This window comes from Lepeophtheirus salmonis, chromosome 14, assembly GCF_016086655.4.
Source record: "Lepeophtheirus salmonis chromosome 14, UVic_Lsal_1.4, whole genome shotgun sequence".
Lineage (NCBI taxonomy): Eukaryota > Metazoa > Arthropoda > Copepoda > Siphonostomatoida > Caligidae > Lepeophtheirus > Lepeophtheirus salmonis.
In genome coordinates, this window is record NC_052144.2 from 42,804,887 (window position 1) to 42,819,035 (window position 14,149).

General features: G+C 31.8%; 2 protein-coding genes across 2 annotated transcripts in view; one reads left to right on the forward strand and one right to left on the reverse strand.

Moving 5' to 3' along the window:
- The window catches only part of LOC121129688 (uncharacterized), a 101,987-nt gene extending 96,334 nt beyond the window's left edge, over window positions 1–5,653 (forward strand). Inside the window, exons 5-7 of the mRNA XM_040725413.2 lie at window positions 3,398–3,553; window positions 3,799–3,883; window positions 5,351–5,653. Coding sequence (XP_040581347.1) covers window positions 3,398–3,553; window positions 3,799–3,883; window positions 5,351–5,460 — 351 coding nt within the window. The 3' untranslated portion in view covers window positions 5,461–5,653. The remainder of the gene's footprint in view (window positions 1–3,397; window positions 3,554–3,798; window positions 3,884–5,350) is intronic.
- A 4,844-nt stretch (window positions 5,654–10,497) lies between these two features.
- On the reverse strand, window positions 10,498–13,976 carry LOC121128874 (transmembrane channel-like protein 7). Its single transcript, XM_071893557.1, is given in 10 exon segments — window positions 10,498–10,767; window positions 10,820–11,025; window positions 11,084–11,326; window positions 11,390–11,727; window positions 11,818–12,023; window positions 12,074–12,702; window positions 12,705–12,879; window positions 12,943–13,174; window positions 13,257–13,548; window positions 13,684–13,976. Coding segments are annotated over 9 exon segments (2,253 nt in total). The 5' UTR covers window positions 13,468–13,548; window positions 13,684–13,976; the 3' UTR covers window positions 10,498–10,754.
- Window positions 13,977–14,149: the final 173 nt, after the last annotated feature.

The window sequence follows — 14,149 nt, forward strand, 5'->3', positions numbered from 1 at the left end:
TTTTATACAAAACAAAACAAAAAAAAGTAACGTAATATTTTTTTTAAAGCAAAATTGTCACTTCCACTCAAAAAAATAAGAGCTAGTCAATTCATATGTTCTTTTGTTTATTGTTGTCATTATTTTCCATTTGCATAATTAAATCACTCAAATGCATATAAATCCACAATTGTTTAAAATTAAACAAAATAAGTTACAAAAGGAATCAAGTTATTAAAAAAACGCAAAAAATACCGGATTTATGTGTTGTTAAAAGACGGAATAAGTACCCTTTATATTTTTACAAATATAAAACGTAATAAATTTTAAAAATCCGTTGAGTCCATTACGACTTACGATTGCTTTTTTAATACCTACAGGAAGAGGAGTCCTTTTTGATCTTCAGGGATATCTTATCGTCAGAATCTTTGATATTCTTGCCACCACTTTGACGTCATTTCCATCTCTCTTTGTAAGGGAAATGAGGCAATCCTATAAGCTAAGATACTCTCCGCCATAGATATTAACACAATATAGTTATTTTATCTTAAAAAAGGCCTCTGAATCGAAATCATGCTCCAAAACGGGATTTTTTATAAAAAGCGTTAAAGGCCAAACCTACTGCGATTGAAAATTTTAATTGTCATTTTAGTTTTCTATGGCTTAAATAATAATAATAGATGTAGTCGAAAAGGCTATTGCATAGGGTTATTCACGTGTTATTTTTCTGCCTTTATAAAAAAATTAAAATACCTCAAAGCATTTTTGAGATGTCAAACAAAATCCTCAATCAGATCTTAGGTATGCTGCGCCCCAATATCGAAGTGAGTGAAAATTTAAGTAGTATTCCAGTCAACTCTACATCGAATAAAACAAAGTTTTATTAGAGGATTGCATATAAAAGGAGCGGGGATCAAATTGTCGCCAAAATATTTTTCTACAAAAAACAACACAAAATATACATTTTTTAACTTTTTTATTGAAAATCAAAACTATGACGAGCATATAGGTATAGAGTAGCCATTCATTCGATATAATCACCGTTGGCATCAATAAAAGCCTCAGTACGGCCTCTGAACCGACCGCAGGCTATTCTGACCATCTCATTGTCCATGTTGCCGAATACCTCCTTGATGGAGTCCATCAGGCTGGCCTTGGTGCTATGGAGATGTCTGTCGGTATGTCTCTCGACATAGCCCCAGACAAAATAGTCCAAAGGATTAAGGTCGGGAGAGTTAGGAGGCCACAAATCCTTTGTTACGACGTCATAACAGTTCTCGGTTAACCACTGCATGGAGATTTTGGACACATGGCAGGGTGCTGAGTCCTGTTGCCACACCCAGGGCCTGTCTCCGGCCTTCATGGACCTGGTAGGGTCATCCTCAACCATCTTCTTCACCTTGTCGACAAAGTCGGTGTCCCTGACCTTCCTGTCGGCGCCCTCCTCCTTGGGTGCCCTCTTTATGGGGGTATCATCATCCCAGGTGTCCTCTAGCTTCTTACGGATACGCTGAACAGTCCGTAAATTCACTCCTAAGGTTGAAGCAATCGTTGAATTGGAGATTTCACCTCCATTATTAACCAATGCCATGACTACGGCGGACCTCGAAAGCTCCTCGTTCCACTTATAGCTCTTTATCTCCTTCTTATGATGACGGCATGATGCTAACTGAACTACGTATCGTCAGCTAACAAAAATAGCTTTCCTATTTGGTAACCGGTTTTTTATTTGATAATGTCGTCTTCAAGTTATCAAGGTTTAAAGTAGGCGAAAATTTGATCCCCGCTCCCTGTATTGTACACGGGTTTAAAAAATATTACAATGGAAGATGATCGCACTCCTTTTGTAACATGAACAGTGCTCTTTCTTTCCCAAAGGTGTTATTATTATTTATTTATTTATTGAAGAGAGAACATATAAGAATAAAGTAATTACTAGGGCGTGAGTGAAAGGCGGAGAGTAACCCTGAGGATTTGTTGGGGAGTTATAATTGTAAGTACTTTTTGGAATCAGAGTAGAATTGGGGATCGACATCGGAGAAAGTCGATCCTTGAATCATTGCAAGATACGGAGTGGGATTTGGGTGTATTTCCTTCACCTCCTGACAGCTACTCTAATTACTCTAAGCTGATCTCCTCTCAAACATTCTTCAAATTGTCAGGGCGATCACTAATCACATTACTTTTTGGTTTCTTTTTTTAACACCAGTAGGTCAGATTATTTGAATATATAAGCATACGTTTAAGATACTGGAGGGCAATAATGCAATAAATATTATACCTCCGCAATATTAAAGAAATTAATTTGCTATATTCGATCTTTTATATTGAAGTTGCCCTTTACCTCCAAAATATCCAGAAACTTTTGAATAGAAATATCTTTAATTGCGCGAAACACTTTCGGCCTCCTTTTTTCCCCCTGTCCTCAGTCCCTGGATTACAATATGTGGCTGCGTATTGAGGCAATATCCTGTGCTAAACATGCACTAAATTTGAGTGCCCCCATAGAACGAATAACTAAGGAATTGATTTTTTTTTAAGTGGGCCGTATTATTAAGGTATGCTTGTCACTTTGAGGCCTGTTGAAGAGCGTTATATGGACTCTAAGAATTTGATATTGAACAAATATATATATATATATATTTAGCGACATATCAAACTATCAAGTGTCTAGATATTAAAAGTAAAAATATGATTCATTAATATAAAGGGTTTCATAATTAAATTTGACAACAGATTGAATATTTATAAAAAGTGTAGACTTAATTAAGTACATATTATAAGCTGTAACCGCATTTTCACCTGCCGTTAAAACCCACAATTACAATTTTTATTCACAAAACACCAAAAATTACCAATAAAATCTTCAAGCAAAGTAGGGTTTAGCCTTTAAATAAAATTTGTAGGGTATAAATTGGATTTAGAGCCAATTTTTTAAGTAAAATAAATATATACATTGATGAAAATGAAAAGTTAATATCTATGGATTCCAAAAATTCCAGCATTCGAAATATAAATTATTAATTAAGTTATATTTATTATTATTTCTATAAAATTTGTCTAGTCATTAGACATTAGATAATTTGACAGAGTTTTATAGGAACTGTATTCAAGATAACTTAATAAATAATTTATCTTTCGAATGCTGGATTTTTTTTTTAATCAATTGGTATTATCTTTAATTGCCATTTCATAGTTATTTTACGTCAAAATATGACTTTGAATCGTCATTATACACTAAAAACATAATTTTTAAAAAAAGGCCCTATTAAAATTGAACGTATTTATGGTCAATTTAGTGTTCTACGGCTTAAATAGCAATAGTTAATATGGGTGTTAGCCGGCAGTCGTTAAAAAAACCTAAACTTTGTTATTGATTCATTCCTAATTTATGGATTTTTATTTTTTTCTTATGTAGATTGATTCCTCTACTCATTTTCCTATCCATCGTGGATCAAAAAATGGATTGTTTCGATCGAGAATAGGCATCAATATAACGATTTCTCGTGGACTATTTCATTACGGAAAAATGAAGGTGAAATGTGTTGGAATCGTGGAGGATAATCTTCTTAGGGTAATGAAGTACTCGGATTATTATTGTATTTGATTTCTCAATTGATTACCCCCTTAAAATATTTGTGAGTGAAACACCACGCCCCACTTGCTCCCCCTGCCAAGCTGCTACTAACAATAAGTATCCCTATATCCTACTTATAAATGATAATATGGTATGATATTATATCTCATTTTGTAGTAAATTATATTTGTAGATTAAAGTAAATTTTTTGTACTCATAATATGTTAAAAAAATTGTTTCAGGGATCTTCTCAAGGAAATAGCCACGAAATTGAAACACTATTACTTCCGGAAGCATTAAAGAAGGAAAGAACTGAAGTTTTTGTGGGTAAGTCTTAATTAACTCATTGGTCCATTGTTCTTGTTGGTGATGGTGATGAAATAGATACCAGCAGGAAGAGGCTAATTTATGTTACAAGTAAAGTTGACAAGTTTATAAGGAAAAAACTACGTTCACCAATTAAAAAAAGGAATTATTTTCCTTCTATTTTGTTCCTTATTAAATAGGTCATGGGAAGGTTAATAGAAATACAAGGTTATACTACATATAACGCGTGTACGACGGATGTTTGACTTACACCACGCCTTTTCATTGTGACGTCAAGAATATGATTGGTTGCGTGTTTTGTCAAAATATGTCTGTCTTGCCCAACAGTCGGTACGATACATCAAATTGAAAATTCTAGCAAGTACGAATACATGATGGTCTCACCTTGCATTTCTATTAACCTTGAGGTCGTGGAAGTGTTAACTTCTCCCTCTGAATTAAACATTATCCCTTGTCTTTGCTGTAAATTGTTTTAAAATACTTAAAAAGATAAATATATATGAATATATATATATATAATATTTTAAATCTAGAAAGGCCTCTGCTTTATAGGAGTAGTTCATTATATCCCTCCAAAATCCTATTGACAAGGTTCTTTATTCAGGTGTACCATATGTCTTGCTCCCGCCTTCTCCGTGCTCTCTTACACAAATCCCATCTCTAGAATTTTAAATTCTTATTTATTTGACACCCATAGACAAATTTTAAATTTATCATTAAATGAATTGTAAAAAAAGAAAAAAAAAACTATGTTGTTGTTAAACATTATAATATTTTTTTTGAAAAACTGTCAAATTTTCTATTTCAAAGTTTCTCCTGAATAAAAAGCAAATATAAACGTAACTCGACAATATATGATATTTATGTGCAACAACTAGTCACGACTAGGTTAGAGAGGCATGGCTCAGTGCCGATTTTATCATGAACAGGGCTTAAAGCAAAATCCGGATCTCCTTTTATTTATTTTTTTTTATGTGGGATACTTTTTGGGCTTATAATATATTTGAACAGAATTATGTGCAAAAAAGTTGATTTATAACTTTTATATAGGGACAATTTTATATATTTTTTAAATAAAATATGTATATGTATTCATTTTTGTCTTGGTTTTTTTATAAAACTATATACAATGTGGAAGAGCCCCCAAACCCCTTATATTTGTCCTCTGCAAATTCTATCTATGGATGGAAATAAAGTCCCATATAAGGTCGGATGCAACCCTTTTTAATAAACAGAATATCCACCTTAGAACACATAAATATCTACCTAGATATTTATTGGGATATTCACAAATAATACAAGATTTCATTAAATATTTCATTTCGTTCAATATATATATCTTGGAAGGGATTTAGAAATCGGCACTTTATTTTCCTTTATGTAAGTATGTAGGACTCACATTGTATTTAATTTATGTTTATCTTGAGTATAAATCAAAGTTTCATTTCCGTTTTTTTTTTCTTTCAGTTCCTTTGATTAATGTTGGCTCAGGGATATTGGTTCCCACTTCTTCCAGCTCAAAGGATCTCACAGCCCTTCTCTCAATTCTTGTAGTCTTTTTAACTTATATGAGTTGATTTTTTGTGCATTACTTCGGAGAATAATCTTGTGATACAAAAGCATTCTACTGCTTGTAATATATGCATCTCTAGGTACTTAATACTTACATGCTTATATTGAGAGTATGGCCAAATAACATATCATTATTATTAATGTAATTAATCCTTAATTTAGAGAAATATAAATTAACTACTATTAATACTAAATAAACATATGTTTTATTCCTTTAAAATAAACTCATTAATAGATATATGAAAATTGTCGCAGTCCTCAAGAGCGTAAATTTAAATCAAGTGTAGGTTAGCAGGGCTCGCAAAATCACTATTCCGACGTCCCATGGCTATTTATTTGTTCGCTTGGGCCAATAAAATGTTGCTATTCCTGTCCAACGGACGAGAAAAAAATATACCCAATATTTTAGCTAACTGAGCCAGCAATTCATTTCTGGATGGTGAAGAGAAGGAGCACACGACAAAGAATACATCAAACAGGAAAAAAGTGTGCCGAGAAGAGGAGACTGTGACCCTATCAGGGGCATCTGCAAGGGTGGGTTGGAGGGGCTGTACCCCTCTCCAAATATCCTAATTTCCGACAAATTTAATTCCTCAAATTTTTTTACCAAAACATTTAATTTTCTGTGATTTTTGAAATTTTTTTCCAAAAAAAGTTGAATCGAGAATTTTTATTCTTACCTTTTATAAAAGAAAGGTCATTCAAAAACCTGTCTATTTAAAAAAAAAACAAGTCATGTTCCTTAAAAAAAATATAAATATATAAACTTAAAATTTATGAGCCAATCAGCTCCTTTTTGGTTTTAGTAGGGGCACTTATTTTGGGGGCCTTCCCTGGATTGGGGACCCCATGCTGGATATATATATATATTTTAACATTCTTTATTTGGTTTATATATATATAATAAACCGGAGCCATTGCGTAAAAAGTAGATAAATAAACATTATAATTTTTACTTATTGCTCCGGGATAGAATTTCAACTAATATTCTAAAAATCAATCTTTAAAAAAAAAAAACAGTAAACATGCAAATTAACAATTTTGATAAATATTTATTAAAATTTCTTAATACCTTTTTTTTAAATACTTCGATGAATCCGTGAAGTTGATAAAAGGTACTGGATTTCGTCCCCTGCAAAATTCCATGACTCACATCCTGATTTATGAATTTTCATTGTGAGGGAGACATAGTTGGCTGAAGCTGCCAAGATGATACCTTTCAACTCATCCTCCCGAATAAGCTGATAGTTAGTCGGCTGGCGATGAGGGCTTTACAATTAAGAATTGCAAAGTCCAGAGCCCTTATTACCTCAGAAGTTCCACCCTTCTTCTTTGAAATTCCAAAAAGAACAAGACCTTTAACATATTTTTCTTCCCCATTCGTCAACCCTTTTAGATTAATTTTGTAAAAGATAAAAAAAATGTCAATCCGCCCAAACATTCTTCAAATCACCAGAGTTATATTGTCGATTTCGGGGTTCTTTATATATCGACAGTTGTGTTGTATTAGTCCTTTTTTATTCGGTCCATTCCAGTCTTTGGACACGTCCTGTCGGTCCTTAAGAGCGTCAGTCTTTGGGGCCGCTCCTTAACTGTCAGTTCTTGGAATGTTTTCCTACAAATTTTTTAACTTAGTGATATAATTGATTCTATTATATAACAAAACAATTTTTAAAAAAGAAAAGAAGGAAAAACACCCCCAATAACATCACGAGGGATCGAGAAAGGACTGACAAGTGGGACTTGACTGGACCACGGTCCTCGTTCCCAAATAAGGACCGATACTGACTGACAGTACTTAGAACTTAAAGTTCCAGCTATAGGTCTGATTACTGGACTGGTTAGTGGTTAAGACACTTGCTGAGAGGGAGAAAGGTTCTAATTTGTTTCTTTAAAATAATATTTGTAGCGTGGGCTGCTTTTGCAACAACTTATTGGAAATCAATATATATTTTTTAATAATAAATATATTTCTACTTCTTTGAACTTACTTTCCCTAACAAATTTATACTAATATACATTTGTTGTCACATGTTATTAGTTACAGAAAAATCATTTTTCATATACTTTATGTGACTGGACCGAATATTTGTGCCATGTTTTGGTCTTTAAAAGTTCATTGATATTAACAATGTACTGACTTATTTGTTATTATGTCAAATTTGTAATGTATTTATGTGCATTGCACTGATATATGGCGTCGTTATGGAATTAGCTTCATCACAACATCATCACTAAAGATGTATGCAATCCCCATAATTAAATTCATAATGCATGGATTTGAATAAGAGAAACACAAAAGCGGTGCTACATTTCAAATAAAAATATTTTGAGCAGTTATATCTTTTTTATAAGCTTTTGGACAATTTTCAAGTTTCAGAAAAAATTAGATTATTATATAAAGCAATGCCTTATCTCATTTCCAAATATGACGCATAAAAATCAGCTCATTCGACATATGGAATTTTTGTAGATATATTTATATCTATGTTTGTAAAAATTAGTTCATATATTTCTAGATTTTTTCATTTTATCTATACACTTCAAAACGGTTGAATCCCAATCCTCATTTACTTAAATAAAAAAGTTTACAAGGTATTTCGTTGTCTGCTCTCGATTTTTCTACTTCTTTTCCCTTTATCAAGGTTCTGACGCAAGTTTTTCTCCTTTTTTACCCCGGACCCCCCTCAATCAACCATGCTTATATTTGGTACACTTTATATAGATACGTAATTTGTCATAGGCTAGGGTTTGCAATTTCAAAATCTCTCTCTCTCATACTTGTATGCTTACTTTGCTCTTGTGAACCTGTAAGCCATTCTCAATAATCGCAGAATAAAAATTCCAAAATTTGAAAGAATTGGCTAACTACCAGCTAATTTTAGGCCTTTTTCTGGGTTTTTAAAGAAAAGGTTGCGAGATTAAAATAACGACGTAATTCACTGAGCTTATTTTTTACATGGGAGTCTCTATGGCTATTTCAGTGATAATAGGTCACTTTTTCTACACCAAGTGCTTGGCATCTCAAATAATATTTCAAATTAGACATTTTTGTTAGAATTTATTTTGTAAAAAATGTTGGCCTTATATCATAAGGCTCTCTCTTAAAATTTGAAATGGCTATTTAAAAAAATGAGATCACTATGCCATAATGAGGATTTTTTGACTTATTGAGCCGGGTTTGCAGCAAAACAAAGCAAGATAAAGGAATTTAGCATAATATATCAATTGTTCAGCCTTTAGTCTCATACTGAATTGACTTCTGATTTTTGCCAATCCAAAGTGCCAGGGCGTCTATACAGTCAACCTTTTTAATAGTGCACTACTTTCTATATTAAAACACACAGGTATTACATGAAATTATATAATAACTCAGGATGGGAATACTGTTTAAATTGCAGTGAACATAAAAACTGTGCATGAGAGAACGTCATAAAACATATGGTAACATTGAAAGATGAATTATCTGCTGACAGAGATCACTATAAAATTTAGTACTCCTTCTAGGTAATACGTTTGAATTTTCAAACATGGGAAGAATAATTATGCATATACTTTTATAAATTTATAATCCCAGCAATGTAGACAATATTCCTACCCCACAGTATGACGGCTGACACAATTAGTTGTTGTTTCTTAAATCAACCTGATCTATAAATACATCACTTATGTAAAATCCCCAACCTTGCGTAATTCTGAAGAAAAAAAACACATGATCGAAAGCCGGAAATGTTTTTAAACGTTCTATCTAATGTAAAATGATATGCTTACAACATTATTTCGGTTACATATGTATTATGTAAAAGTACATTTTTTCAAGGATAGTTATAGTTATTCTTGTAAAATTCCTTGGGATTATGAATCATTATTGACGTCATCAGTTAATATCATAATGAACACATGACTTAATTAATACACTTAAATTCATTCATAATTATTTGTAAGATCACTTTTTTATCTTGTCATATAAGAATACATACTAATGTCACTCATAGAAAACATTTCGGTCATCTTGGGGCACTAATGAGTCAAATTTTATAAAAATAAAAAACCTTATTTTATTTAAATTATGGAAAATGGGAACTATTGTCATATATTGTGACGTCAAAAGGGGATAAAAAAATACGGTACAGGACATCAAACTGCACTGACTTATCATTTATCTATCCTCTAGCTAGAGTAATATCAATATGCCCAGGGTTTTTGCTCACATCACAAGTTGCGTCATAAATCGAAACGAAGCCGTGTTTATATTTAACTTAAATTAGCTCGCATTTTTAAATAAACACAGCTAAATGTAGTTTATTTTCTTTTCTGCTGTTTTGATTAGTTCACTCCTATTATATGATTTAAAACAGCTGACTCTACATATTATGATTTCTAAACTCTAAAAAAGGTATTACATAGGATATGGATTTTTATAAGAACCAATTAAATGAATTCGTTGAGAATTCATTTCATTTCATACTATGTCATTGATAAAATTATCAATTCAATGTACCTATACAATAATTAAGAACTATTCCTTGATTAATAATTAACAATTTGCAGAAAAACAAATACAAAAGACTAGTTACCATATGTTTTTTTCAAAATATTTCCTTCACCTTTTGACACTCGAGAATTGAGAGTAGATAAAAAGCTAATCCTGAATACACGACATAAGTTCACTATTTTCCTTAATACTAACGGGAAAAGGTTTTTATTCGAATAAAACTTTGTTCTTTTGGTCCACAAGATGACCGAAATCAACAATGCTGACGTCAAACAAAAACGTTCCATACTCAATGGATGTTTTCTGGAAACATTAAAGAAGCACAAAATATCCAAAACAAATTTGATATATTCATAAAATATTTGGATTTATTAATCAATTTCTCTATGTTGAAAATATATAATTTACAAGTAATTTATAGTTATTTGTAGAACAATTACTTAAGTAGGTAGACTTATATTCTGTTTTGATGATGAAGCAATCTCCTAGCTATTAACAGCGAATTTCATGCTCTATAAATAAATCATTTGATATGCTAGTTACAACATTTTGATGGGTAGGATCAAATTGCTACGGAAAATATTTTTATTAAATAGAATTATACTGTACTATTCACAATTTATATAATTACAAAATATTTCACATACATACTATTTGACTAATATATCATTGAAGTGACTTAAGTTATGAGTATATTCTTGTAATTGTTTATTTATTCAAAGCAATTAGAAAGGCATAATTATATAAGTAAATGTATTTTTCCTTTTCCACAATAGGTGACAATGTTTCCTTCTTCTTATAAGTTTAAATAACATAACTAACAAAAGAGACATCTAACGTCAAAATTAAACCAAAAATGGATATTCTACTTAATTTGATGATTGGACTTGTATCGTTTGTCCTCAATAACTTTGAACAATTCCTTATTTTCCATTACTATTCTATCACGAAGGGAATTGAGCTCAGTTGAAAACTTTTTGTTTGACAACATATTAGCGTTCAATAAATATAAGGCTATAAACAGAACTCCGGCTATTCCATAAAGAACAAGGCTTTTACTCATTAAAAACAAAACCTAAAACGATCAAAATTAGATACGAAAATAGACGGATAATAAGAGTATTAAAGTTTACTCTTTGAACAAAAGGTGTCTGCTCCATGATTGTCTTTATAATGTAATCATAGGTGATACAAAAGATAGTGTTGTTTGAGTAAATTCCAGAGCAGTCTATATCACGAAATGGTCCGCAGGCTACTGAAGGCTCTGTGGTGTTAATAGTTGTTCCAATTACAATTGAGCAGCAGATGAAGGAAATGAGTAAAAAATACTTGAACAATGGAGAAGCTTTAGACTCTGAGAAAACAGGGGTGCATACCTAAAAAACCAATGAAATTCAAAATAACAGCAAGGTCAATTATTATCAAGTATTTTGCCTTACTTTAAGTACATAAAAGGATTTAATGTAGAAGAGTATAAAATTAGTGATAGAAATTATAAGGGAAATGAATGGAGTATAAAACAATCCAAGCCAGCAAATGGTTTGACTATCCACGGCATCCAGCACATGTTTTCCAATATTGAACTCTACGGTTCCCAGAAAAGGGATGATTTTTTTAAATAACAGAGAACGAGGGAAGTCCAAGAGGAATATGGATACAAGTGAGGAGAGTAAGTCTATGATGGCAAGGGTGTACATTTGTTGACCAATGTATGTCTCCCAACATATTCCCCTCTTACAAACACCCAAATAATTGTTTTCATTCGTACAAGCTTTAACTACGAAACAAAATCATACTAATTATATGTACCTAAGTATATATATTCAAATAGCTATTACATATATTAATTAATACCAGTATATCTTACCATCAACTCCATTCAAGGAAGATATGCAATATCCTGGAATCACAGAGCCGTCAGTTAAAGAAGCACAACCTCTCATATGTGGACACTGAACCGCTTTTAATAAAGATATATAAGTTAACAAGAGTGTTCCTAGACGTACCACTAAACTTCGTCCAATTAAAATGACCAAAGAGGTTTTATGTTCATAGTCTTCAAAATCGACGAGCCTAAATAATAGTGTGTAATGCTCATAAATATAATTATAATCCCTTCAAACCTTTCGAATATGTATGGAAAAGTAGTTCCTATGACTACAATCGTAAAAGCTGACAAGTAACGAATGCCAAAGCATTCAAAGTTTAAATAGAAGGGAACATCGGTGAGAACACCACAATTAAATTCCTCAAATAGTGAAGGAATGACAGTAGAATTAAGATGTACCACTCCATAGCCTGTAAAGGCCAGAACAACAATAGTTGAGACGTTAATGCATATTCTTAAAACTGTTCTTTTGATTTTGTCGCTCCTTGATTTAGTTGTTTTCTTTAAAGTTTTATCAACAATATCCAGGCCCAAGAGAAAAACATTGAAAAACGAAATATGCAAATTTTCCTTTTGCCTCCTTGATTTTACATCAAAATGATTCCATCCTGTAAAGACAATGTTGAGTAAGGAAAGATTTCGTTCTCCACTTTGAGAAGAAGAGATAGATTTAAATGATCTGGATGAACTTCTCACAACAGCAAATAAATTGATCAAGAAAATAATAAGCATGACCAAAAAATATGCTAATGGGAAGTTATAGTATGTTGAACCAATCTTAAAAGTGTATGTTCCTTCATAAAAACCATAGAAAAGTGGTGAAAAAGAGATCCAATGTGATCCTTGAATTATATCTTGTAAAAAAAAGAGATCCCTTTTTCCAAAAGTTGTGTGATTCTATGTCTGAAAAAAAAATCCCATGCCTCATCAGAATCCTTGTTGTATCTCAAGGAGCAACAATCCAAAACTTTAGATTCAAGGACATAACGATTATCAAACCAAATACATGTAGAATCAGTATCATCTAATTGATTTTGTCTTCTATAAATGAAAAAAATAGTTATTATCTATAAAAGAGCTCGGGATGATTAGATCAACAAGGACCTATCCTTAATCGCATGAGGTAAATAAATTAGGAAAAACACAATGGTTGCATTGAGAAGGTTAAGACTCGCTATCCATTTCATAAATTTGAATACGGAATATACAGATGACCCATAACGACCTTCAATACGTTCTTGCAATTTAGAGCGATGGAAAAGTATTTTTTTCCATCTTGAAAATGAAGAACTATGAGATGATTTATCGAGATGATCAGTGACTTTGGAGTTTTTTGCTTTAAATATAATGTATATTTATGTTAATACAGAGATTCAATTATGTTAAACATTAATTTTATTGTTGTAAATTTTAAAAACCTCGTAATTTATTAAACAATTTTCGTTTTTTCTCTATTGAGAGAGTAGAGTTCCTCACATCATCAAGATTTTCATAATAAGCATCGTCCATATCCGTCCCAAAATTGAGAACCCAAAGAATCCGTTTAAACGACTCATGCTTCTCTTCCTCATGCTGCTGATCTAGACTGTTGTAGATGTTTTTATTAATTTTCTCTCGTGGAATCTCCATGAATCAAATCAAATGATACATAAATACTTCGTTGAAATGGTGGGTTTTTTTTTGTAAGCAAATTATACTTTTTTTGTTTATCTATGCAGAGATAAGATTCGAGATTAGCGACAGGTTTTTATCCATATTGAAACATAAATTTACAACAAAGTAAAAAGGAGGAACCCAAGATACTTAGTCTTTAAGTATCTTGGATGAACAGAGAGAAACACTTACTCACGAGTCATAGCATTTTCCTCCCATTCAATTTCCATCCTTAGAACGAAGCTTCCCGATTTATATGTACCATAAAGATTTATGTGTAAAGAACATCTATGTGAATAAAACTTGAATAAAATGGACGAATAAAGGAGAGTTATCCCATCTATCGTGCGTGCACACGTTTAAGTATATATATATAAATGATATCTGGAGAGGAGTTCCTTCACAAAATATAATTATATATACACTTAAACGTGCACACGCACGATAGATGTAGTAATCCGCCTCAAAGCCTCTTAAGTACTCCCTTACCCAAACATCCTTAATTAATGTCAAATCTTATCTCATGATCAGGTATATTGACCTGTAGTAGACTAATAGATTATGCCTCAACTATTGATTAAAATAATCAGCAAAATTACTTCGCTAATTTTACACCAATAACGATGAAAAACGCTGATATCTTAAGAATATGATGATG